Raw genomic sequence first — 23,670 nt, forward strand, 5'->3', positions numbered from 1 at the left:
TTTCTCCTAAGGTAAAATGTTCCGGAAATACTGCACATATTTGTGTCTTTATACTTTTCATGCTCTACATTAACTTAGTTCCTGATTCTGAAGTGTACACTTATTTATAGCTATTTGATTTGACCAGTTTGTTGTATGATGATTTCACAGGGTTTGGGATCCTTGTTTTACAGTACTCAGAGGTCAATACAATTATTACGACTGTGATGTGGTGATGAACCTAGTTCCGACCAGTAGTGAGAGTACACAGGTAAGAATCATCAGATTTATCCTAGAAATATAGTAGTGATAGTGAAAGAAATCTTTTAAATGTCTATAAATGTATGTTATTGCAGGATCCTCCTGTAACAGTAGTAACTTTACGTCGTCCCCTCGCCCCGACACGGGCGCGAACCAGGGACCCTCTGCACACATCAACAGTCACCCATGAAGCGTCGTTACCCATCGCTCCACAAAAGCCGCGGCCCTTGCAAAGCAAGGGGCAACACTACTTAAGTCTCAGAGCAAGTGACGTAACTGATTGAAATGCTACTAGCGCGCACCCGCTAACTAGCTAGCCATTTCACATCCGTTACACTCACCCCCCTTTCAACCTCCTCCTTTTCCGCAGCAACCAGTGATCCGGGTCAACAGCATCAATGTAACAGTTGTAACTTTACGTCGTCCCCTCGCCCCGACACGGGCGCGAACCAGGGACCCTCTGCACACATCAACAGTCACCCATGAAGCGTCGTTACCCATCGCTCCACAAAAGCCGCGGCCCTTGCAAAGCAAGGGGCAACACTACTTAAGTCTCAGAGCAAGTGACGTAACTGATTGAAATGCTACTAGCGCGCACCCGCTAACTAGCTAGCCATTTCACATCCGTTACACTCCTGTGCCAGAAGAAGACATATACGCCAACAGCATGATACCGTGTCAGGCCAGGAGACAGGGACGCAAACAAGACCTAGAGGCACCCAATCCGGTTCCCAAACCCCTGCATTCCACCAAAGCCATCTCTGAGACAGACTGAACCAGCCTGCCCAGTCCCATCGCTGACACTGCTACAGATCCAGGAGAAGGCACAGCAAAGAAGGATGGGGATGATGTGTTGTATTCCAGTGTGATTTGGGAGAAGAAGAAGTGGATGAAGAAGAAGAACGAGCGGTCCGTGGACGGGGGAAGGGAGGCGTCTAGCGGTTCCTACCTGGAGGAAGAAAGGTGTGTGCTAGGAAATGTAGGCAGACGCAGAATGAGTAAGGCACTGGAGATGGATAACCTGCAGTTTCTCTAGTTTTTCATGAATTTACTGTAGGCCTATTGTACTTTCACAAAGATATATTGCTCTTAATGAAAGTATAACGCTGTTTTCTTCACCATAAAACAAATAAACACATTAAATGTCCACCTTATTGTTCTTTATTGTAGCCTATGTAATTGTTCACAGCATTATGATGTTAATGTTTTCAAGGTATTTAAAACTCTTAAACTCACTATAATATCACTGAATGCACCAATATTATTTAACAAAAAAAACAAAAAAATACGAAGGTGCCTTTGAAAGCTAACATTAGAACAAACTGTTGGCCAATTGGAAAGTAGGCTCTGGCAGACTCAGTGAGTTTCCTGCTTGAAAAGAACAAAGGGGAGGATGATGTAGTGGTTTTCGCTTTGTGACAGAGAACAGAGGGCCAACTCAGACTGACACGCTCACCATCTCCTCTGAAGGTAAGGCATGATGTTCATCTCTGGTTTTATTGGGATTTGGACAACATTTCAATGACAGTGATAGGTTGAACAAACCATTTTGGGAAATGTAAATATGATGGTATGTCTGTACACTCTTAGAAAAAAGGGTTCCAAACGGGTTCTTAGGCTGTCCCTATAGGGCAGGGGTGTCAAACTCATTCCACGGAGGGCCTAGTGTCTGCAGGTTTTTGGTTTTTCCTTTCAATAAAGCCCTAGACAACCAGGTGTGGGGAGTTCCTAACTAATTAGTGATGTTAATTCATCAATCAAGTACAAGGGAGGAGCGAAAACCCGCAGACACTCGGCCCCCCGTGGAATGAGTTTGACACCTGTGCTATAGGGGAACCCTTTTTGGTTCCAGATAGAACTATTTTAGGTTATATTTATTGTATATGTGTCCAAAGAAACCAAAATATTTCCTGAGCTATTTTATCTCCTAGATATAGGACAGAGACATCAAAATCCTATTCCTTATAATACATTTTTTGAGTGTCTTTTTTGCCGTTTATTAATGTTAGAAACAGTGTTTTCATTGGTTGGCATAGGTCATCATAAATGGTTCTGCTGTCTGATTATGGTTTATAATGTCATTTTGCAGCCTCCAGGTAGACTGGGATTTATTTCCAGAAACCTCTTCCCATAGGACTTACCACATAATATACAATTGACTGTTCATCTTGATACTGTTTTCAATTTGTTATCTCATTTTTATTCACCGGGGGTGATGTCTAAGAAACTGTCCATCCACATCCTCTTTTATCAAACCAAAATTAAATTGGCAGAAGTAGTGACAAGAAACAAGGAAGGGTCTCTGGCCATGGCAGTTTCACACCTGTAGCATATCAGGAGGTAATGTCTTTATCTGGTCAAATATAGTCCTTGGTTACTTAAAGTACATGCATTTTAACAGACACTCTTAACCAGAGCGACTTGAATAAATGTTCAACCTTGTCCCCCATGGGAATCGAACCCTAAACCCTAGCATTGCAAGTGCCGTGCTCTACCAACTGAGCCCCACAGAACCTAGTATTCGATATCTATTAGGATCCTCATAAGGCAGCAGCTTCTCTTCCTGTGGTACAAACAGGAAATAAATAACTACGTCTCAACAAAACCACAGCCTACATCATAAATAAAACAATACATCATACAAGACATGACATTATTACTCTATTATTACAAATGTACTATATAAAATGTACAACACTACAATAATACAATATTACAATATTAAAATGTGTGTTTGTTAGAGTGTTTGTGTGTCAAATAAAATACATATGCTTCGTAAACTACAGGTGTAGATTAACATTGACATACTTACTTACAGGCCCTTCCCAACAATTTATAATAAAATAATAATAATAATAGAAGAAGAAGAAAAAAAATAGTAACACAAGGAATAAATGATAGCTTGGCTATATACACGGGGTCAGTACAGAGTCGATGTGCAGGGGCAGGAAGTAATGGAGATATATATGCACATATAGGTAGGGGTAAAGTGACTAGGCAACAGTAGCAGCACCATATGTGATGAGTGTTTAAGCGTGTGTGTGGCAGTGGAGACTGCTGAGGGGAGGTCGGCTCATAATAATGTCTGGAACGGAGCTTATGGAATGGCTTCAAAAATATGGAAACCATGTGTTTGATTTATTTGATACCGTTCCACTAATTCCGCTCCAGCCATGACCATGAGCCCATCCTCCCCAATGAAGGTGCCACCAAAATCCTGTGGTGTGTGGCGAATGTGTGCCTGTGTGTACATGTTGTGTGTGAGTGATTGTGTGTGTGTGTACGTGTTGGAGTGTCAGTGTAAGTATGTGTGAGTGTGTGGGTGGGTGGAGTCCGGTGTGTGTGCATAGTGTTTCTTTACTGTCCGCGTTGTGAGTCGTTTAAAAAAAATCTGATTTAGCTTTTGAGCGGCTAGACGTTCTTTACCATCCGGCCATCAGATTTGCCACCAATGCTCCTTATAGAACACATCTATTGTCACGATCGTCATAATAAGCGGACCAAGGCGCAGCGGGAAATGTAGACATCTTCTTTTATTAAAGACGACGAGACACAAAACAAACACTTTTACAAAACAAAACAACAAACGACCGTGAAGCTACAAACGTTAGTGCACACACAAGCTACAAACGTTCAACATAGACAATTACCCACAAACAGCTAAAGCCTATGGCTGCCTTAAATATGGCTCCCAATCAGAGACAACAATAACCAGCTGTCTGTGATTGAGAACCAATTCAGGCAACCATAGACTTTCCTAGACACCTACACTGAACACTAACCCATCTACTCTACTTAACCCCCTAAACCATACAACCACCCTAGACAATACAAAAAACACATACCTTCCCCATGTCACACCCTGACCTAACTGAAATAATAAATGAAACAAAGAATACTAAGGCCAGGGCGTGACATCTCCTCTGTAAACTCTCTGTCTTGCGACGGGTATACCTCACTTCCTCACTCCCTCCTATCTGAGATATCTACTGCAGCCCTCATCCTCCACATACAACACCCGTTCTGCCAGTCACATTCTGTTAAAGGTCCCCAAAGCACACACATCCCTGGGTCGCTCCTCTTTTCAGTTCGCTGCAGCTAGCGACTGGAACGAGCTGCAACAAACACTCAAACTGGACAGTTTTATCTCAATCTCTTCATTCAAAGACTCAATCATGGACACTTTTACTGACAGTTGTGGCTGCTTTGTGTGATGTATTGTTGTCTCTACCTTCTGACCTTTGTGCTTTTGACTTTGCCCAATAATGTTTGTACCATGTTTTGTGCTGCTACCATGTTGTGTTGCTACCATGTTGTTGTTATGTTGTGTTGCTACCATGATGTGTTGTCATGTGTTGCTGCCTTGCTATGTTGTTGTCTTAGGTCTCTCTTTATGTAGTGTTGTGTTGTCTCTCTTGTTGTGTTTTGTCCTGTATTTATATTGTATTTATTTATTTATTTAAATCCCTGGCCCCTGGCCCCGCAGGAGGCCTTTTGCCTTTTGGTAGGCCGTCATTGTAAATAAGAATTTGTTCTAAAACTGACTTGCCTAGTTAAATAAAAAAAATAAAAGCTGCTCAGTGGAGGTACTGCAGGGGGTCCACAAATACTTTATATATACACTACCTTTCAAAAGTTTGGGGTCACCTAGAAATGTCCTTGTTTTTGAAAGACAAGCACATTTTTTGTCCATTAAAATAACATCAAAGTGATCAGAAATACAGTTTAGACATTGTTAATGTTGTAAATGACTATTGTAGCTGGAAACGGCTGATTTTTAATGGAATATCTACATAGGTGTACAGAGGCCCATTATCAGCAACCATCACTCCTGTGTTCCAATGGCACGTTGTGTTAGCTAATCCAAGTTTATCATTTTAAAAGGCTAATTGATCATTAGAAAACCATTTTACAATTATGTTAGCACAGCTGAAACTGTTGTTCTGATTAAAGAAGCAATAACTGGCCTTCTTTAGACTAGTTGAGTATCTTGAGCATCAGCATTTGTGGGTTTGATTACAGGCTCAAAATGGCCACAAACAAAGAACTTTCTTCTGAAATTCGTCAGTCTATTCTTGTTCTGAAAAATGAAGGCTATTCCATGCGAGAAATTGACAAGAAACTGAGGAACTTGTACAACGCGGTGTACTACTCCCTTCACAGAACAGAGAAACATTTCTCTAACCAGAATAGAAAGAGGAGTGGGAGGCCCCGGTGCACATCTGAGCAAGAGGACAAGTACATTAGAGTGTCACAAGTCCTCAACTGGCAGCTTCATTAAATAGTACCCGCAATAGACCAGTCTCAACGTCAACAGTGAAGAGGCGACTCCGGCATGCTGGCCTTCTACCTGGACAGCTTGCTATCATCGACGGAAAAACAAATTCCCAAGTCTATCAAGACATTTTGCAGGAGAATATAAGGCTATCTGTCTGCCAATTGAAGCTCAACAGAAGTTGGGTGATGCAACAGGACAATGACTCAAAACACAGAAGTAAATCAACAACAGAATGGCTTCAACAGAAGAAAATACACCTTCTGGAGTGACCTCAACCCAATTGAGATGCTGTGGCATGACCTCAAGAGAGCGGTTCACACCAGACATCCCAAGAATTTTGCTGAACTGAAATAGTTTTGTAAAGAGGAATGGTCCAAAATTCCTCCTGACCGTACAGGTCTGTTCCCCAACTACAGAAAATGTTCGGTTGAGGTTATTGCTGACAAAGGAGGGTCAACCAGTTATTAAATCCAAGTGTACACATACCATTTCCACCCTGCACTGTGAATGTTAAGACAATAAAGACATGAAAACCTATAATTGTTTGTGTGTTATTAGTTTAAAGACTGTTTTTGTCTATTGTTGTGACTTAGATGAAGATCAGATACAATTTTATGACCAATTTATGCAGAAATCCAGGTATTTCTATAGGGTTCACATACTTTTTCTTGCCACTGTAAATGGTAGATTATCAGACACTCAACAAGAAGGTCGATCCCCCGCGATGGGAAGATACATGAGGCAGAGCACAATTGGCCCAGTGTCGTCCGGGTTAGGGGAGGGTTTGGCCAGCCAGGATGTCCTTGTCCCATCGCGCTCTAGTGACTACTGTGGCTCATGCATGCTGACTTTGGTTGCCAGCTGTAAGGTGTTTCCTCCGTACAGCTTGCCTTAGGAAAGTATTCAGACCCCTTGACTTTTTCCACATTATTTTTACGTTACAGCCTTATTCTAAAATTGATTAAATAAATACAAGTCCTCAGCAATCTATGCACAATATCCCATAATGGTAAAGCAAAAACAGGATTTTTACAAATTACTGCCAATATTATAAATAAAAAACAGAAATACCTTATTTACGTAAGTATTTAGACCCTTTGCTATGAGACTTGAAATTGAGCTCAGGTGCATCCTGTTTACATTGATCACCCATGAGATGTTTCTACAACTTGATTGGAGTCCACCTGTGGTAAATTCATTTGATTGGACATGATTTGGAAAGGCACACACCTGTCTATATAAGGACCCACCATTGACAGTGCATGTCAGAGGAAAAACAAAGCCATGAGGTCGAAGGAATTGTCCGTAGAACTCCAAGACAGGATTGTGTCGAGGCACAGATCTTGGGAAGCATACCAAAATATTTCTGCAGCATTGAAGGGCCCAAAGAACACATTGGCCTCCATCATTCTTAAATGGAAGAAGTTTGGAACCACCAAGACTCTTAATAGAGCTGGCCGCTTGGTCAAACTAAGCAATCGGGGGAGAAGGGCCTTGGTCAGGGAGGTGACCAAGAACCCAATGATCACTCTAACAGAGCTCTAGAGTTCCTCTGTGGAGATGGGAGAACCTTCCAAATGGACAACCATCTCTGCAGTACTCCACCAATCAGGCCTTTATGGCAGAGTGGCCAGACGGAAGCCACTCCTCAGTAAAAGGCACATGGAGTCTTCCAAAACAGCCCGCTTGGAGTTTGCCAAAAGGCACCCAAAGACTTTCAGAGCACGAGAAACAAGATTCTCTGGTCTGATGAAACCAAGATTCAACTTTTTGTTCTGAATGCCACACGTCACGTCTGGAGGAAACCTGGCATCATCCCTATGGTGAAGCATGGTGGTGGCGGGGACACTAGTCAGGATCGAGGCAAAGATAAACGGAGCAAAGTACAGAGATCCTTGATGAAAACCTGCTCCAGAGCGCTCAGGACCTCAGACGGGGACGAAGGTTCACCTTCCAATAGGACAATAACCCTAAGCACACAGTCAAGACAACACAGGAGTGGCTTCGGGACAAGTCTCTGAATATCCTTGAGTGTACCAGCCAGAGCCCGAACTTGAACCAGGTCGAACTTCTCTGGCGAGACCTGAAAATAGCTGTGTGACAACGCTCCCCATCCAACCTGGCAGGGCTCATCTGCAGAGAAGAATGGGAGAAACTCCCCAAATACAGGTGTGCCAAGCTTGTAGCATCATACCCAAGAAGACTCAAGGCTGTAAGCGCTGCCAATGGTGCTTCAACAAAGTACTGAGTAAAGGGTCTGAATACTTATTTAAATGTATTTCTGTTTTCTATTTTTAATACATTTTCAAAAAAATTCTAAACCAGTTTTTGCTTTGTCATTATGGGGTATTGTGTGTAGATTGATGAGGAAATTAATGTATATGTGTATGTACAGTATCAGTCAAACCTACAAGAGTGGACAAACCTACAAGAGTGGACAAACCTACAAGAGTGTGCAAAGCTGTAATCAAGGCAAAGGGTGGCTACTTTTAAGAATCTAAAATGTAAAATATAATTTGATTTATTTAAAAAAAAATTGGTTACTACATGATTCCACATGTGTTTTGTCATAGTTTTGATGTATTCACTATTATTCTGCAATGTAGAACATATTTAAAATAACGTAAAACTCTGGAATGAGTAGGTGTGTCCAAACTTTTGACTGGACTGCATATACATGCATATTTAAAAATACATATATGGGGTATTGGAAATGATGCAGACAATTACATTGATGGAGGCTACAATCTATCTGCAATATTAAAGCTGATCTATGACCTAAAAAAATATTTAAAAAATAAATACAAAAAAAAAGGTTCCACTCAAATACGATCTATTGGTATTTGTTTCGTTAGACCATTGTTGATATAGTTCAAAATGTTTTGCTTGTCAGCAAACAAGTCTTCAAGATATGTAACTTTCAAAATATTGCTGACAAACAAAACATTTTGTGAGTATGTCAACAATAGACTAATTCAACAAATACCAAAATGTTGTTTTTGGGTGGAGTTTTCCTTTAATGAATTGATTGGGTGATTAATTGTTTGTTTTATAGCTATAAACGTCAGCATCCTAAGCATCACATGGTATCGGGAGCCTAATAGACTAAAGACACCACAGACTCTAATGGACATCCTCAGCTTCATCACAGGTATGTTATACACATCTTATTATATGACATTTGCTTGCGTGGTAAAACTTTGTTTGCATCAAAATGATCTGAATTTAACTTTCTACCTCTAAGCTGTTAAATGTCACTGTATGTTAAATACTGTATGTGGACAGTATGTAGATAAATACAGTACGTACAGTAAATGGTAATTATTTCTGCTTTGGACAAGCTTGTGCTACAGAAACTGATGAAGCTTTTATAATGGAACCCAATTATTGACTCTGATTATTGTTAGCAATGGCCTTTGCTGAAAGTGCTACATGTATAAAGAAAGACAACGACAGAACCACATGCAGTATTTTTAACCTGTGGTCACAGAATGTGTGAGATGTGCTTACTGGCTACGTCAAGCTAATTTGGTTAAGGTGCAGTGTCAATGCAGCTGTTATATTTGTCCTGCAATGCAACAGTTTCTGTTTCACTGGGGAAACACTTATGCGGATCAACCTATTCAATTCCTCAAATTGGGGACGTTAATTCAAACTCCACCTAATACAGCTGGCAAAGTAATAAAAGAGAACCGATGCGATGTGAACTGACTTGTTAGGCCTTCTTCCTCAGGGTGCACACTTGTCTCGCTTGGTCACTGTTGGATGGTGAAGGTGCCCAAAACTGTGAAGGCAGTAGATGGCAGCTGTGTAGAAGTGTCCTGTCACACCGCCCCCCACCACAGGGTCATCTGGTACAAGTATCATACCTTTCAATATCCCAAGCTTTATGATGGCAAGGAACCGGCCAGTGTGGAGGCCAGTTTTAGAGGGCGTACATCAGTGCCAGGCAATGCATCAGAGGGTGACTGTACACTGAGGGTTGAGAGTGTGACATGGACAGACAATAACCTCCAGCTCTACGTGTGGATCAACCCTGATGAGTCAGCTACACATAAGTTCCATCATCAGATCGTAACAATTACAATTGAAAGTAAGCACACTCATGGAGAGGTGTATTAGATTGAATATTTGTTGTAGTTGAACAACTTAATAACAGTACTTTATTACTTTGACATCTCTTAGGAGTGATAGTGGTCGGTAGTTGGAGCACTATGTTAAAACTGAATGAGAATTGCAGACAGGGTGTTAAACCATTAGTCATGGGGACTGGTAATGCCTTGTTTGCCTTCGGTTCCAGCTAATAATCATTTATTTGAACTTGCAGATAGAAAAGCTCCCGCGTTATCCATGCAGAATGCAATGGTGGATGGAGACCTATTCCAGGCCAACTGTAGTGTCTGGCATTCCTGCCCATCCTCTCCTCCATCCCTTCGCTGGAGTCGTTTGCCTGTAAATTATACAGCGGTGACTTCAATGGAGGAAAAGGGAGGGCTGTGGGTGTCCACTGAGACAATACAAGGAAGAGGAACGTACCAACTGCACAAAAAAGAGATGAAATGCACAGCTCAATTCGCTACAGTCCAAACTGAGAGTGAACCAGTCATTCTTAACATCTTATGTACGTTTTTGGTCTTTCTTGTTTGTTCTCAGTTGTGTAATTATTCCGTTCCCATCATATAGCATTTTCTAAGAACAAACAACTACATAGTACCAATACATGTCTGTCTACTTCATGAACAGATGCCCCTGTAGGTGTGAAGATGATGGTGGATGAACAGCCAGTCAGTGAAGGTCATAGTGCCACCCTGGAGTGTGTTGCTGACAGCAACCCCCAGCCAGGCCGGTATGTGTGGATCAGACGACAGGGAGGCCAAAGCATCCAAACCAATTCAACTCAGGGCAAAATGTCCTATACCAACATTAGCAGAGACTCTTCATTCTCCTGCATTGTCCAAAACAATATTGGATCAAATCAGTCAGCCTGGCTGTTTCTGGATGTCAACTGTAAGTATCTCATTGAATGTGTGGTTGCACAGTTTCTAATGGAATTAGCATTATATTTGTACACTGAAATGCTAATTCAAGCAACAGGTTATGGGTGTAAAATAGAAGAACAGAGACTCCTTCCCACCCTAACGTAGTTCTATTGTCATTGTTTCTCACTTACAATAATTTTTAGCACCACTTTGTGTCATTCTGTCACTCCAGTCCCCCCGGCAATCCTCTCTGACTCCACTTGCTCCTTGAAGGGTGGGATTCTGACCTGTGTGTGTAGAGCAGAAGCCCGACCTAATGCCACTCTGCGCTGGACGATCAGCGGAAGCAGCACTCTCCCATCCTCCTTCACTTCCATCACCGTATACAGAGATGATACAGTGTCAGCAGAACTCACTGGGTCTGTGGAAAGTCGACCAAATGTCTCCTGCGTAGCCAGTAACTCACTGGCCACTGACATCCAGCAGCTGCCCCTTGACACAAAATTCACAGCTGGACAGTGTAAGCAAGCTTTCAGTACAGCATTTCTGTTCTTAATCTTCTGATGTCATTAGAATCTGCACACGGTGACAGTCTTTCTTCCTCCTCTGCCTCCCATGTGTCCCCCCTCCCCACTCTCTCTCTCTCTCTCTCTTGCTCTCACTCTCTCCGTCTGTCTTTCTTTGAACACAGTTCTGCCATGGATGCTGACTGCTCTGGCAGTTGGAAGTGTCTTTCTGTGGGGAGCTGTAATGTTTGTACGCAGAAGACGTTGCAGAGAGAGGTTTGTATGGTTCTTGATTATGAGAAGATGTCACATATTCAACCATTTTAGGTGTGTCATTTTGAATGATGTCTCCCTTCTACATTATCTGTAGACCAAAGGCCACCTCTAATCTCCACACTTTGGATATCCCTCTAAGGTACTGTCATTTTTGAATCTGTATTTTGCATACAACAAATAATAATGTTCAAGCTCATTGACATTGAGATGTTTTTGTCTTTAAGGCAAGCTGACATGTCAGAGTCCCTAAGGTACAGCAATCCCCAAAAGTAAGAACAAGTTTAATTCTCTTACCCCTTGACCAATCATCAAATTCATATGATATAGCATGGAAATTAATTAGCTTCTGTAGAGGGTGGTTGGAGAATAACACGTTTTAAAAGTAAAAAGGGTACTGAACTATAATCAGGTTCCACATTCTCTTCTCCTTCACAGACCACAGCAAAAGGCTAAGAGGACCAAGCCTAAGGAGAAAGCAAGGCCGGAGAGCCCATCGTCAGTCTACGAAAATGACTTTGTGCCGAAGAAGCCCAGTCAAAACCCAGCAAAGAACAACGAGAAGAGCAAATTACAAGATAACACAAAGGTAAACTTTATGTAACCTCACTGCACGCACAATTTGACTGGTGCAGCGTTTGATAAAAATGTAAATACCACATACTTTTTACCCACACTTTCATATTTCACACACTGTTATGACAGGAGAGTGATTACCACTAAACCTCAATGACATACATTCACACCCCTGTAGCCCTCAGACCAAGTATATTTGTGAAGCCATTTTGGTGGCCTAAATGTAGTGCTCTACTGTTGGTTTCTCAAGCATGTACAAAGATAGGTTAAAACGTTCTTATTTTTTCCCCACAGGCTATGTGTTCAGACATGGATGATATCTACCAAAACTATTGAACTACCAGTGAACACAATGTTTGCTTCAGAGTACATAATAATAATGTCATCCAATTGTTATAAGCTGACGATTGAGTCGTGTAGCCTACTGTTAAAAGTCTAAAGTTGTTGTGTTTGTGCACCTGTCTGGGCTGAGTGGATTGTGTTTTTTGTGTTTAAGTGATGAATGTAACCTATGTTTTGTATTATAACTTTTGTATCAATTTAATTTGTGTGTCAAATTGCTTTTAAAAATGTGTTATGTGAACATAATTATACCTGAAATAAAATACATACATGTTAACTTTTTTTACAGAGCTGTCTATATACTGACTATACCAAACATTAGGAAAAGTTTCCTTATATTGAGATGCACCCCGTTTCTCTCAGAACAGCTTCACTTCGTCTGGGCATGGACTCTACAAGGTATTCCACAGGGATGCTGGCCCATGTTGACTCCAGTGCTTCCTACTGTTGTGTTAAGTTGGCTGGATGTCCTTTGGGTGGTGGACCATTCTTGATACTCACAGGAAGCTGTTGAGCATGAAAAAACCCAGCAGCGTTGCAGTTCTTGACACAAACCTGTTGGCCTGGCTAGGGCTGTGGTGGTCACAAAATTTTGTCAGCCGGGTGATTGTTAAGCAAATAACTGCCGGTCTCACAATAATGAACCATTAATTAATATAAACACATTTAGCATCTCCTGGCTTCCACACACAGCCTACAAGCCACTGATGCAGACCTTTGGAACATCTGCAGTTTAAATATGTAAATAAATAAATCCATAATACAGTATAATCCATTAAATATTTTAGACAAGTCTAAAGAAACATGATAGGAAGAAAATGTAGTCTATTTCAGATGAACAGAATAGCATACTCTGAGTTGTCCTTATGTTAGGTCCTGATCTGGCTATGGCATATGGCTATGGGCTACACTAGTTCATTGAGCAGACAAGATTTGCTTAGAATTCTATGGCATTATTCTGTGTTGAGCGGTTAACAAAGAAACAGGTACTCCTATATAATTAATTTAGAGTTATTTATGTACATTTTGTTGTGATACAAACATTGGGCTATATGTTTTGATGTTTAATACATTCTAAGGCTGCAAGATGCGACTCTAATGATGATTTGAAAAAAGTTGCATGAAAGGCATGAGCTCTCTTTGTTTTTTTGTGCAGGTGGCACACACTTCATCAGTCTCTCATTCACAATTTGACAAGCACTTGATAATGCCTCGATTTTCCTGCCGGCATCCTCTTTGTGTGGCCGTAATGCCCCCTAAAAAAATCCATGACTTTTGCGGCCAGTAGCCGTTGTGCCCTTGGGCTGAATATAATAATTTTAATTCCCTTCTACCTGCATGCTGCGTGCTCCGTAGCACCTCTCACTCACATGCTTTCATCACAAAATCAGGTCTTAGGCTACAAGTGAAGACAGACACATCAGGGACGCAACTGCGCCTGTCCTTTTCCAATTTGAGGTGCATATTGAACATATTGGAATAACTGTCCAAATTGACTTAGCTTAGGCTATTTCGTCACATTATAAGCGCAGCAATGCGGCCAGGACAGTAGGCTATAAGCGCTAATTAGCAGGGAAACACCATTATCAAAAGTGATGGCAAATGCGATTATGCATGTAATTGTATTTGTGACATCTGCTGATGTAAAAATGGCTTTATAATTACATTTGATTGATGTAACGCTTTTATTGTAAAGGTGCATTTTTATGGTGAAAATGATCTTGCCCAAACGTGAAACTCACGCGCTGCATATGTACAGTATGTCAGTTAGGCTCTACACCCATTGTAAAACGGATTAATGTGCTTAATTTTAAGATGTTAATTGGCCACTTTAGTTGTGATACAAACCTTATAAAAAAGCATGTAGGCCTATGGGCTAGGCTACATGAGGTGTGGGACTATGATTTGAAAAAGTCGCATAAAAAAAGGTACGCATTGTTTTTGCCTTACGCTGGGCATCATTCACAAGTGATAATATATAATTCACAAGTGACAGGCTAATATTGTCACCCATCAGACTATTCTTGATTTAATCATGTCTTTACATATACTAAATAATAGGAGTGGAATTTAGATTTTTCTTTTGATTAGAATGGACCATTATCATACACCTGTCTGGAAACAGGGTCAAAAAATACATGACATCTATGCACTTAAATAGCGAATGGAGGACGCTTTCCCCGTGGCTCATTTTCATTTTCATGCCAGCCAGGTAGGCTATACTCCTGTTGTGAAGAGAAACAATGTGCTTAATATGTGATTAGAAGGACAATAGAGTGCTGTGTAACGGACTTCCTCCTTCTCCTCATCCGAAGAGGAGTAGCAAGGATTTGACCAAAGTGCAGCGGGTTGTGAATACATAATGATTTATTAAAGCAAACGACAAAACACGAAAACAAACACTTGGAAGGATTACAAAATAACAAAACAACGTAGACTGACCTGAATGTAAGAACTTACATGTAACATGAAGAACGCACGAACAGGGAAAACAGACTACACAAAAACTGAACGAACAAACATACCAAAACAGTCCCGTGTGGCGCAACATACAACATACACAGACACGGAAGACAACCACCCACAACAAACAATGTGAAACAACCTACCTTAATATGACTCTCAATCAGAGGAAACGCCAAACACCTGCCTCTAATTGAGAGCCATACCAGGCAACCCATTAACCCAACATAGAAAACACATAACATAGACTTCCCACCCAGCTCACGTCCTGACCAACACTAAACAAGCAAAACACATAATAACTCTGGTCAGGACGTTACACGCTGAGTACCAGGCAGTTAGCAAGTTTGGTAGGCTACTAATGACCATCAGCAGCATCAGAGCTTGGAGAAGCCTATTTACTGTGACTAAACGGTCACGTGGAATTTGACTGCCTTCATGACTCGTGACCGCAGGTGTGAGGTAATATGGGCACCATAACAGCCTAGGTCTGGAACCTATTACCATACCCCGTTCAAAGGCAGTTACATCGTTTGTCTTGCCCATTCACTCTCTCATGTCTCAATTGTCTTCCCCTTCATCTACACTGATTTAAGTGGATTTAAAAAGTGACATCAATAACGGATCATAGCTTTCACCTGGATTCACCTGGTCAGTCTGTGTCATGGAAAGAGCAGGTGTTCATAATGTTTTGTACACTCAGTGTATATTGATTATTCAATCAGGGTCCACCCCAAAGCACCAAAACAAAGAAGGATTGATTGGGTAGAACAGTACATTCTTAGAAAAAAAGGTGCTATCTAGAACCTTAAATGGTTCTTCGGCTGTCCCCATAGAAGAACCCTTTCAAGAACCCTTTTGGTTCCAGGTAGAACCCTTTTGGATTCCATGTATATAGAACCCAAAAGGATTCTACCTGGAACCCAAAAGGGTTCTAACTGGAACCAAAAAGTGTTCTCCTATGGGGACAGCTGAAGAACCCTTTTGGAACCCTTTTTTCTAAGAGTGTTAATTAACCCCTTAGTCGAAGGCACACCTTATGGTGACAGTTATGCAAAACTTCAATGATTTAGTCCCAGTGATGGCTGTTACACTTGGTTTATTACACCGTTGCTTATCTCATTATATACAAACCACCCATTTATTGACTGCTTACTTGTTCTGCTAAAATGAGCTAGAGAGAAAATATTTTTTCAAGTAAAATTAGGAGCATGCAGTTAGAAAGAGGTGGACAGTCCAGAGGAGAGAAGTGACATTAATCCCAAATCGATGACAATCGCTCGGCACAAATAACTTTCCGTGAAGCCTGTGTAGCGGACAGCCTTGGACTTTCCACCATATCCTCTGTTTGATGAACCGTTGATACCGTGAGTAATACTTCAATGTTCATTATTTTTATTTAAGACTTGGTCCTGACAGCACACTGCCAATTTATGTAGTTAATTAAATAGCCTACTGATACAATTAACCTCAAACAACAATTTAAAAAATCTACATTCTACCATGATGCTTTTATTTCCACATGGCGGAGCTTGGGTTTTAAATATAAAAAATAGAATCAGAGATGATTTCATGGATGATTTCATTTTTATTTCAACATTTCCTCAGCAAGCTGCATCCATTACATCATCATTTGAGATCATGGTTGATCTTCATTTAAAGTTGACAATTTTTCATCTTACATTGAATGCTACATGATCAAATATAGATAATAGTTGCTGTCGTTCTCTGCTTGTCCTCAGTTGAGAGCCATTGTGGTGAGGAGTGAGGTGATCCTGTCCGTCTACATCATTACCTTCCTGATGTGCCTGCCTGGCAACATCCCGGCACTCTACGCCTTCAATACCATCAAGATCCACAAAAAGCCCACTCCTACAGACATCCTCCTGCTCAACCTGATCGTGTCCGAGCTTATCTTCCTAATCTTCCTGCCCCTCAAGATGCACGAGGCAGCCTTTGGCATGGTCTGGACACTCCCTAGCCCTCTCTGCAACATTACCTCTTTTGTCTTCTTCTCCTTCATCTACACCAGCTCCCTCCTGCTGATGGTGGTCAATGTTGACCGCTACCTGTGTGTGGCCTTCCCTGTCCAGTACAGGCTCCGCCGCAAGCCCTTGTACGTAGTGGTGAGCAGCCTGGTGGTGTGGGTCTTCAGCTCGGTCAACATCGTGGAGAACCAGACCTCATCTGATTTCTATGCCTGCTATGAGAACTTCACCCAGGAGCAGCTGAGGGTGGTGCTTCCCATGCGCTTGGAGCTGTGTGTGGTTCTATACATCGTGCCACTGCTGGCTTGTGTGTTCTGCTACCTGAAATTCATCCTCATCCTCAATAGGACCCCTAACCTTTGTGCAGAGAAAAGGAAGAGAGCCGTTGGAATGGCTATAGGGACTATACTTGTTTTTGTTGTCTGCTTCCTGCCCTATAACGTCACCCATGTACAGGGGTTCGTCATCCAAGACAACGTGGAGTGGCGGCTCTACGCTCTGCTCCTGACCACGGTCAACACCGTCCTGGATCCTATGACATTCTACTTCTCCTCCTCCATGTTCCAGGCCACCATGAAGAGGATCCTGACTGGGAAGCGAATGAACAGCTCCCCTGGCGTCTTCATGACAGCTCAAAACAACACTAGAGACATAGAGGGACAAAGTAACCCACCCACAACTGAGGGAGCTTTGTCTGACCACTGACAGAGCTTTTTCTGACAATTGAAGACTTCCTAAAATGGATGCCATTTCACGGGGCCAACAGTCACCAGTTCACAGACAATGATGTAGACTAGAGAGAGACCTGCCAGCAGCATATCTGCCAGCAGCATACCACCCTGCATCCGACTGCTCACTTCAAATCAAATCAAAGTTTATTTGTCATCTGCACTGACTACAACAGGTGTATACCTTACAGTGAAATGCTTACTTACAGGCTCTAACCAATAGTGCAAAAACGGTATTAGGTGAGCAATAGGTACTGTAAGTAAAGAAATAAAGCAACAGTAAAAAGACAGGCTATATACAGTAGCGAGGCTATAAAAGTAGCGAGGCTACATACAGACACCGGTTAGTCAGGCTGATTGAGGTAGTATGTACATGTAGATATGGTTAAAGTGACTATGCATATATGATGAACAGAGAGTAGCAGAAGCGTAAAAGAGGGGTTGGCGGGTGGTGGGTGGCAGTACACAATGCTGATAGCCCGGTTAGCCAATGTGCGGGAGCACTGGTTGGTCGGCCCAATTGAGGTAGTATGCACATGAATGTATAGTTAAAGTGACTATGCATAAATGATAAACAGAGTGTAGCAGCAGCGTAAAAAGAGGGGTTGGGGGGCGGCACACAATGCAAATAGTCTGGGTAGCCATTTCCTTACCTGTTCAGGAGTCTTATGGCTTGGGGGTAAAAACTGTTGAGAAGCCTTTTTGTCCTAGACTTGGCACTCCGGTACCGCTTTCCATGCGGTAGTAGAGAGAACACTCTATGACTAGGGTGGCTGGGGTCTTTGACAATTTTTAGGGCCTTCCTCTGACACCGCCTGGTGTAGAGGTCCTGGATGGCAGGCAGCTTAGCCCCAGTGATGTACTGGGCCGTACGCACTACCCTCTGTAGTGCCTTGTGGTCAGAGGCCAAGCAATTGCCGTACCAGGCAGTAATGCAACCAGTCAGGATGCTCTCAATGTTGCAGCTGTAGAACCTTTTGAGGATCTGAGGACCCATGCCAAATCTTTTCAGTTTCCTGAGGGGGAATAGGCATTGTCGTGCCCTCTTCACGACTGTCTTGGTGTGTTTGGACCATTCTAGTTTGTTATTGATGTGGACACCAAGGAACTTGAAGCTCTCAACCTGCTCCACTACAGCCCCGTCGATGAGAATGAGGGCATGCTCGGTCCTCCTTTTCCTGTAGTCCACAATCATCTCCTTAGTCTTGGTTACGTTTGAGGGATAGGTTGTTATTCTGTCACCACCCGGCAAGGTCTCTGACCTCCTCCCTATAGGCTGTATTGTCGTTGTCGGTGATCAGGCAAAACAACACACTGTTGTGTCGTCTGCAAACTTAATGATGGTGTTGGAGTCGTGCCTGGCCATGCAGTCATGGGTGAACAGGGAGTACAGGAGGGGACTGAGCACGCACCCTTGTGGAGCTCCAGTGTTGAGGATCAGCGTGGCAGATGTGTTGCTACCTACCCTCACCACCTGGGGGCGGCGCGTCAGGAAGTCCAGGATCCAGTTGCAGAGGGAGGTGTTAAGTCCCAGGATCCTTAGCTTAGTGATGAGCTTTGAGGGTACTATGGTGTTGAACGCTGAGCTTACAGTCAATGAATAGCATTCTCATATGTGTTCCTTTTGTCCAGGTGGGAAAGGGCAGTGTGGAGTGCAATAGAGATTGCAGTGTCTGTGGATCTGTTTGGGCGGTAAGCAAATTGGAGTGGGTCTAGGGTTTCTAGGATAATGGTGTTGATGTGAGCCATTACCAACCTTTCAAAGCACTTCATGGCTACGGACGTGAGTGCTACGGGTCTGTAGTCATTTAGGCAGGTTGCCTTTGTGCTCTTGGGCACAGGGACTATGGTGGTCTGTTTGAAACATGTTGGTATTACAGACTCAATCAGGGACATGTTGAAAATTTCAGTGAAGACACCTGCCAGTTGGTCAGCATATGCCCGGAGCACAAGTCCTGGTAATCCGTCTGGCCCCGCAGCCTTGTGTATGTTGACCTGTTTAAAGGTCTTACTCACGTTGGCTACGGACAGCGTGATCACACAGTCGTCCGGAACAGCTGATGCTCTCATGCATGCCTCAGTGTTGCTTGCCTCGAAGCGAGCATAGAAGTGATTTAGCTTGTCTGGTAGGCTCGCGTCACTGGGCAGCTCGCGGCTGTGCTTCCCTTTGTAGTCTGTAATAGTTCGCAAGCCCGGCCACATAAGACAAGCGTCAGAGCCGGTGTAGTATGATTCAATCTTAGCTCTGTATTGACGCTTTGCCTGTTTGATGGTTCGTTGCAGGGCAGAGCAGGATTTCTTGTAAGCTTCCGGGTTAGGGTCCCGCACCTTGAAAGCGGCAGCTCTAGTCTTTAGCTCAGTGCGAATGTTGCCTATAATCCATGGCTTCTGGTTTGGGTATGTACGTACAGTCACTGTGGGGACAACGTCCTCAATGCACTTATTGATGAAGCCACTGACTGATGTGGTGTACCCCTCAATGCCATTGGAAGAATCCCGGAACATGTTCCAGTCTGTGATAGCAAAACAGTCCTGTAGTTTAGCATCTGCTTCATCTGACCACTTTTTTATAGACCGAGTCACTGGTGCTTCCTGCTTGAATCTTTGCTTGAGGGCAGGAATCAGGGGGATAGAGTTGTGGTCGGATTTATCAAATGGAGGACGAGGGAGAGCTTTGTACGCGTCTCTGTGTGTGGAGTACAGGTGATCTAGATTTTCTTCCCTCTGGTTGCACATTTAACATGTTGATAGAAATTTGGTAGAACTGATTTAAGTTTCCCTGCATTAAAGTCTCCGGCCACTAGGAGCACCGCCTCTAGATGAGTGGTTTCCTGTTTGCTTATTTCCTTATACAGCTGACTAAGTGTGGTCTTAGTGCCAGCATCTGTCTGTAGTGGTAAATAAACAGCCATGAAAAGTATAGCTGAAAACTATACTTAACTAAACTCAATTGACTCTGAAGCTATGGAGGGTTGGTCATAGTTGGTCCCTAGATGGGAGACCAGATGCTGCTGGAAGTGGTGTTGGAGGGCTAGTAGAAAGCAGGCTTTCCTCTGGTCTAAAAAAACATCACAATGCGCCAGGGCAGTGATTGGGGACATTGCCCTGTGTAGCGAGCTGTCTTTCGGATGGGACGTTAAACGGGTGTCATGGCTCTCTGTGGTATCTAAAGATCCCATGGCACTTATCCTAAGAGTAGGGGTGCTAACCCCGGTGTCCTGGCTAAATTCCCAATCTGGCCCACATACCATCTTGGCCACCAAATTATCCCCAGGTTCCAATCGGCTCATTCATCCCCCTCCTATCTACTGTAACTTTCCCCAGGTTGTTGCTGTAAATGAGAATGTGTTCTCAGTCAACATACCTGGTAAAATACGGGTAAAATGAGAACCTGAAAGGTTCATTGTGAAGCTGCCAATCTTTACATAACTGTTCTCTTTGAAAGAGTATTGCTTTTCAGCCCATTAATATTTGTAACTTGTTATTATACAGTAGTTATTGATGAAGTGGCATCAAAATACCAATAGATTATTCCAAACCTGAGCCACAACCACATGGACACATACAGTAACAATTAGTGTTTGTTGCTACAGTACTCATCAAGTGTTAGCAAAATGCTAATACACATATGATATTATCTCAACCGTGGGCACATGGGAAAATAAATGTTAGGATTATAGTACCCTGTTATCATTGACATGACTGTTCTCTTGGGAAGGCAATGTCTGTGTGTACACTATTTACAAAAAAAGATATTGAAATTAGACGTTGGTATTTCACTCCCTCCTACACATATATAATATCAAATGTAAACACAGCAATGTTTTGCATTTTAGTTAACCGTTACCATACAGTCTCACCTCCTCACGTTTGCAGACCACTGTTCAATGCGTCTGCTGTACACTCAGACAGGTCTGCTTGACTACTATATATGCTGGCACGTAACAGATCTTAAATTCGTACCCTTGGCTGAGCTCTCCAATTCCTGATTAAAAATAAATACACATCTACAGCCAGGTAGGTTATGACCATTTGGAATTAAGAATGTGTTTTCCTTCTCCCTTTAAGGTTTTCACTGTGAGCTGCAAGTGTACTGTGGGTAATAAGAATCTGGCTGAGATATTGTGACAAAAATACATTGAAAACAACATTTGTATCATTTGTAGCACCCTGAATGTGCTATTTTTGGTTTTGTTTATCTTATAGCTTCAAAGCCATGGTGTGGGTGAAAAGTGAGGTGATTCTGTCCATCTACATCATCACCTTCCTGATTGGCTTGCCTGCCAACATCCTGGCACTCTACGCCTTCAGCGTCAAGATCCACAAAAAGCCCACTCCCACAGACATCTTCCTGCTCAACCTGATTGTGTCCGACCTCCTCTTTCTTCTCTTCCTGCCTCTCAAGATGTACGAGGCGGCCTCCGGCATGCAGTGGTACCTGCCCGAGTTCCTATGCTCCATAACTTCCTACACCTTCTTCTCCACTATCTACACCAGTTCTCTCCTGTTGATGGCTGTCAGTGTGGTCCGGTACCTGGCGGTGGCCTTCCCCATCACCTACCGCCAACTCCACAAACCTTTCTATTCTGTGGTGGCCAGCACAATCATCTGGCTTCTCACCACTGCCCACTGCAGCATCGTGTTCATCATCCAGCACCACCCGGACCTCTCCCAAAGCAACACCTCCGTCTGCTACGAGAACTTCACCGAACAACAGCTGGCCATCCTCCTCCCGGTGCGTCTGGAGTTCTTCGTCATGCTCTGCTTGGTTCCTCTCATGGTTTGCATCTTCTGCTACCTCCGCTGTATCTGGATCCTGTACATGCTCCCCAGGATCAGCCCGGGCCAGAAGCAGAAGGCCATCGGGATGGCGCTGGGTACTCTGGCCGTCTTCCTTGTGTGTGTCTTTCCCTACAACTTCTCCCATGTGCTGGGTTTCTTCACAGGCCGCAGCCCCCCGTGGAGGTACTACACCCTTTTGCTCAGCGCCTTCAACACTTGCCTGGACCCTATCATCTTCTACTTCTCCTCCTCCACCTTCCGTATCACTATCAAGATGTCCATCTGCAAGATGCTGGGACTGCGACAGGGTCAGGCTGCAATCCAAAGGGAAAGCACAATAGCCAATATTGGCCAAGAGTAGAACATGTAGTCATCGTGCCTTTTGGGTAATTTTGTCAAAAATAACTATTCATTTCACCAAATGTTTTAATTCTGTCATAAAGATCAAATGTTCAACTTCATAAAAAAATATGTTTTCCCATCTCAAGATGTTAAATTAAGAAGAATAACTATACAAATTCAAATTAAAGTAACAGGATTGACTGTAATAGGGTTAACAACATCTTAAATCAGCCATAACTCCCTTTGTGACGAGGAATGGAAGCATTTCCCCATTTCTAGTAACTTGTTATAAACATTTCTAGCCTATCTATCCCTGGGTAACACAGGGTTGGTGGGTTATGCTTGACGCGCTCAGTTTCCCAGCACAAAACACCAGAACATGGCCTAAAATAGAAAGAACAGGCTCACCTGCTTTTACACAATGATATGGCTATATTACTGGATGGTGCATTTTTCTTTTGATTCAATCATTTAAAAAGGAATAGTTTTACCATATTTAAACGAGAGTTGAGTTCATGTTACAGGGTTAACATAAACCCGAGGGACAAATGTAAATGAATCATTAAATAAGTAAAAATCTTCAGACATTACTTTCCTAAGGTAACAAAATAACTGGGACTTGTAATTAAGTAGACATATGTCTTCGTAGGTGAACAAACATGACATTGGACATGCCTAAATGGGGATTTTCAGAGAACTAAAACCTTACTTTAAAGAAAACACACATTAGAATGCGTAAATAAAAAAATGTAAAAGGCTTAGTTTAGTTAAAGCATCGATGTATGTGATCCTAATGTTAAATTGAGTGTTTTATTGAAATGACCAAAGGCACTCTATTCGTGGAACGACCCAGCTATTTAACCTGTTGAGGCTGGGGGCGCTGTTGTCACTATTTATGCTAATCGTGTAATTTTTGAAACGGCTTCCCACAAAATTCTTGATCGTACAATATGCATATTATTATTATTATTGGATAGAAAACAGTCTATAGTTTCTATAGGAGTTGAAATTTTGTCTCTAAGTGGAACAGAACCCATTCTACAGCAATTTCCCTGACATGGAGTCAGATTTCAGAAATGTTGGCCCCTGATCTGGAGTCAGTTAAAAGGCCACAGTTATTGCTATGAGTATACGGACACTGCTTACGTCTTCCCCTGGATGCCTTTACGTGAT

The 23,670-nt window shown here is 42.6% G+C and overlaps 3 protein-coding genes across 3 annotated transcripts; all 3 read left to right on the forward strand.

The window, feature by feature from the left end:
- The first annotated feature begins 2,355 nt into the window (after nt 1-2,355).
- LOC129837565 (sialic acid-binding Ig-like lectin 5) lies at nt 2,356-11,061 on the forward strand. The gene is made up of 6 exons (XM_055903847.1): nt 2,356-2,580; nt 8,574-8,669; nt 9,252-9,611; nt 9,846-10,139; nt 10,262-10,525; nt 10,730-11,061. The coding sequence occupies exons 2-6, from the start codon at nt 8,645-8,647 to the stop codon at nt 11,059-11,061; spliced, it is 1,275 nt and encodes a 424-aa protein (XP_055759822.1). The 5' UTR covers nt 2,356-2,580; nt 8,574-8,644.
- Nucleotides 11,062-15,095: 4,034 nt separating this feature from the next.
- LOC129837566 (free fatty acid receptor 2-like) lies at nt 15,096-17,350 on the forward strand. The gene is made up of 2 exons (XM_055903848.1): nt 15,096-15,119; nt 16,400-17,350. Exons 1-2 carry the CDS (start codon nt 15,096-15,098, stop codon nt 17,348-17,350), a joined length of 975 nt encoding a protein of 324 aa, XP_055759823.1.
- A 4,197-nt stretch (nt 17,351-21,547) lies between these two features.
- On the forward strand, nt 21,548-22,516 carry LOC129837957 (free fatty acid receptor 2-like). Its single transcript, XM_055904553.1, has one exon. It carries the CDS (start codon nt 21,548-21,550, stop codon nt 22,514-22,516), a length of 969 nt encoding a protein of 322 aa, XP_055760528.1.
- Nucleotides 22,517-23,670: the final 1,154 nt, after the last annotated feature.

Source organism: Salvelinus fontinalis, chromosome 38 (assembly GCF_029448725.1).
Source record: "Salvelinus fontinalis isolate EN_2023a chromosome 38, ASM2944872v1, whole genome shotgun sequence".
Classification (NCBI taxonomy): domain Eukaryota; kingdom Metazoa; phylum Chordata; class Actinopteri; order Salmoniformes; family Salmonidae; genus Salvelinus; species Salvelinus fontinalis.

Bases quoted from the DNA above. Each gene is read 5' to 3' on its own strand.
- LOC129837565 (XM_055903847.1), top strand. From the start codon at position 8,645: ATGGACATCCTCAGCTTCATCACAG. The intron at 9,612-9,845 runs GTAAGCACACTC...TTGAACTTGCAG, and splicing joins CGTAACAATTACAATTGAAA to ATAGAAAAGCTCCCGCGTTA. The intron at 10,140-10,261 runs GTACGTTTTTGG...CTTCATGAACAG, and splicing joins AGTCATTCTTAACATCTTAT to ATGCCCCTGTAGGTGTGAAG.
- LOC129837566 (XM_055903848.1), top strand. From the start codon at position 15,096: ATGACTCGTGACCGCAGGTGTGAG. The intron at 15,120-16,399 runs GTAATATGGGCA...GCTTGTCCTCAG, and splicing joins CTCGTGACCGCAGGTGTGAG to TTGAGAGCCATTGTGGTGAG.
- LOC129837957 (XM_055904553.1), top strand. From the start codon at position 21,548: ATGTGCTATTTTTGGTTTTGTTTATCTTATAGCTTCAAAGCCATGGTG.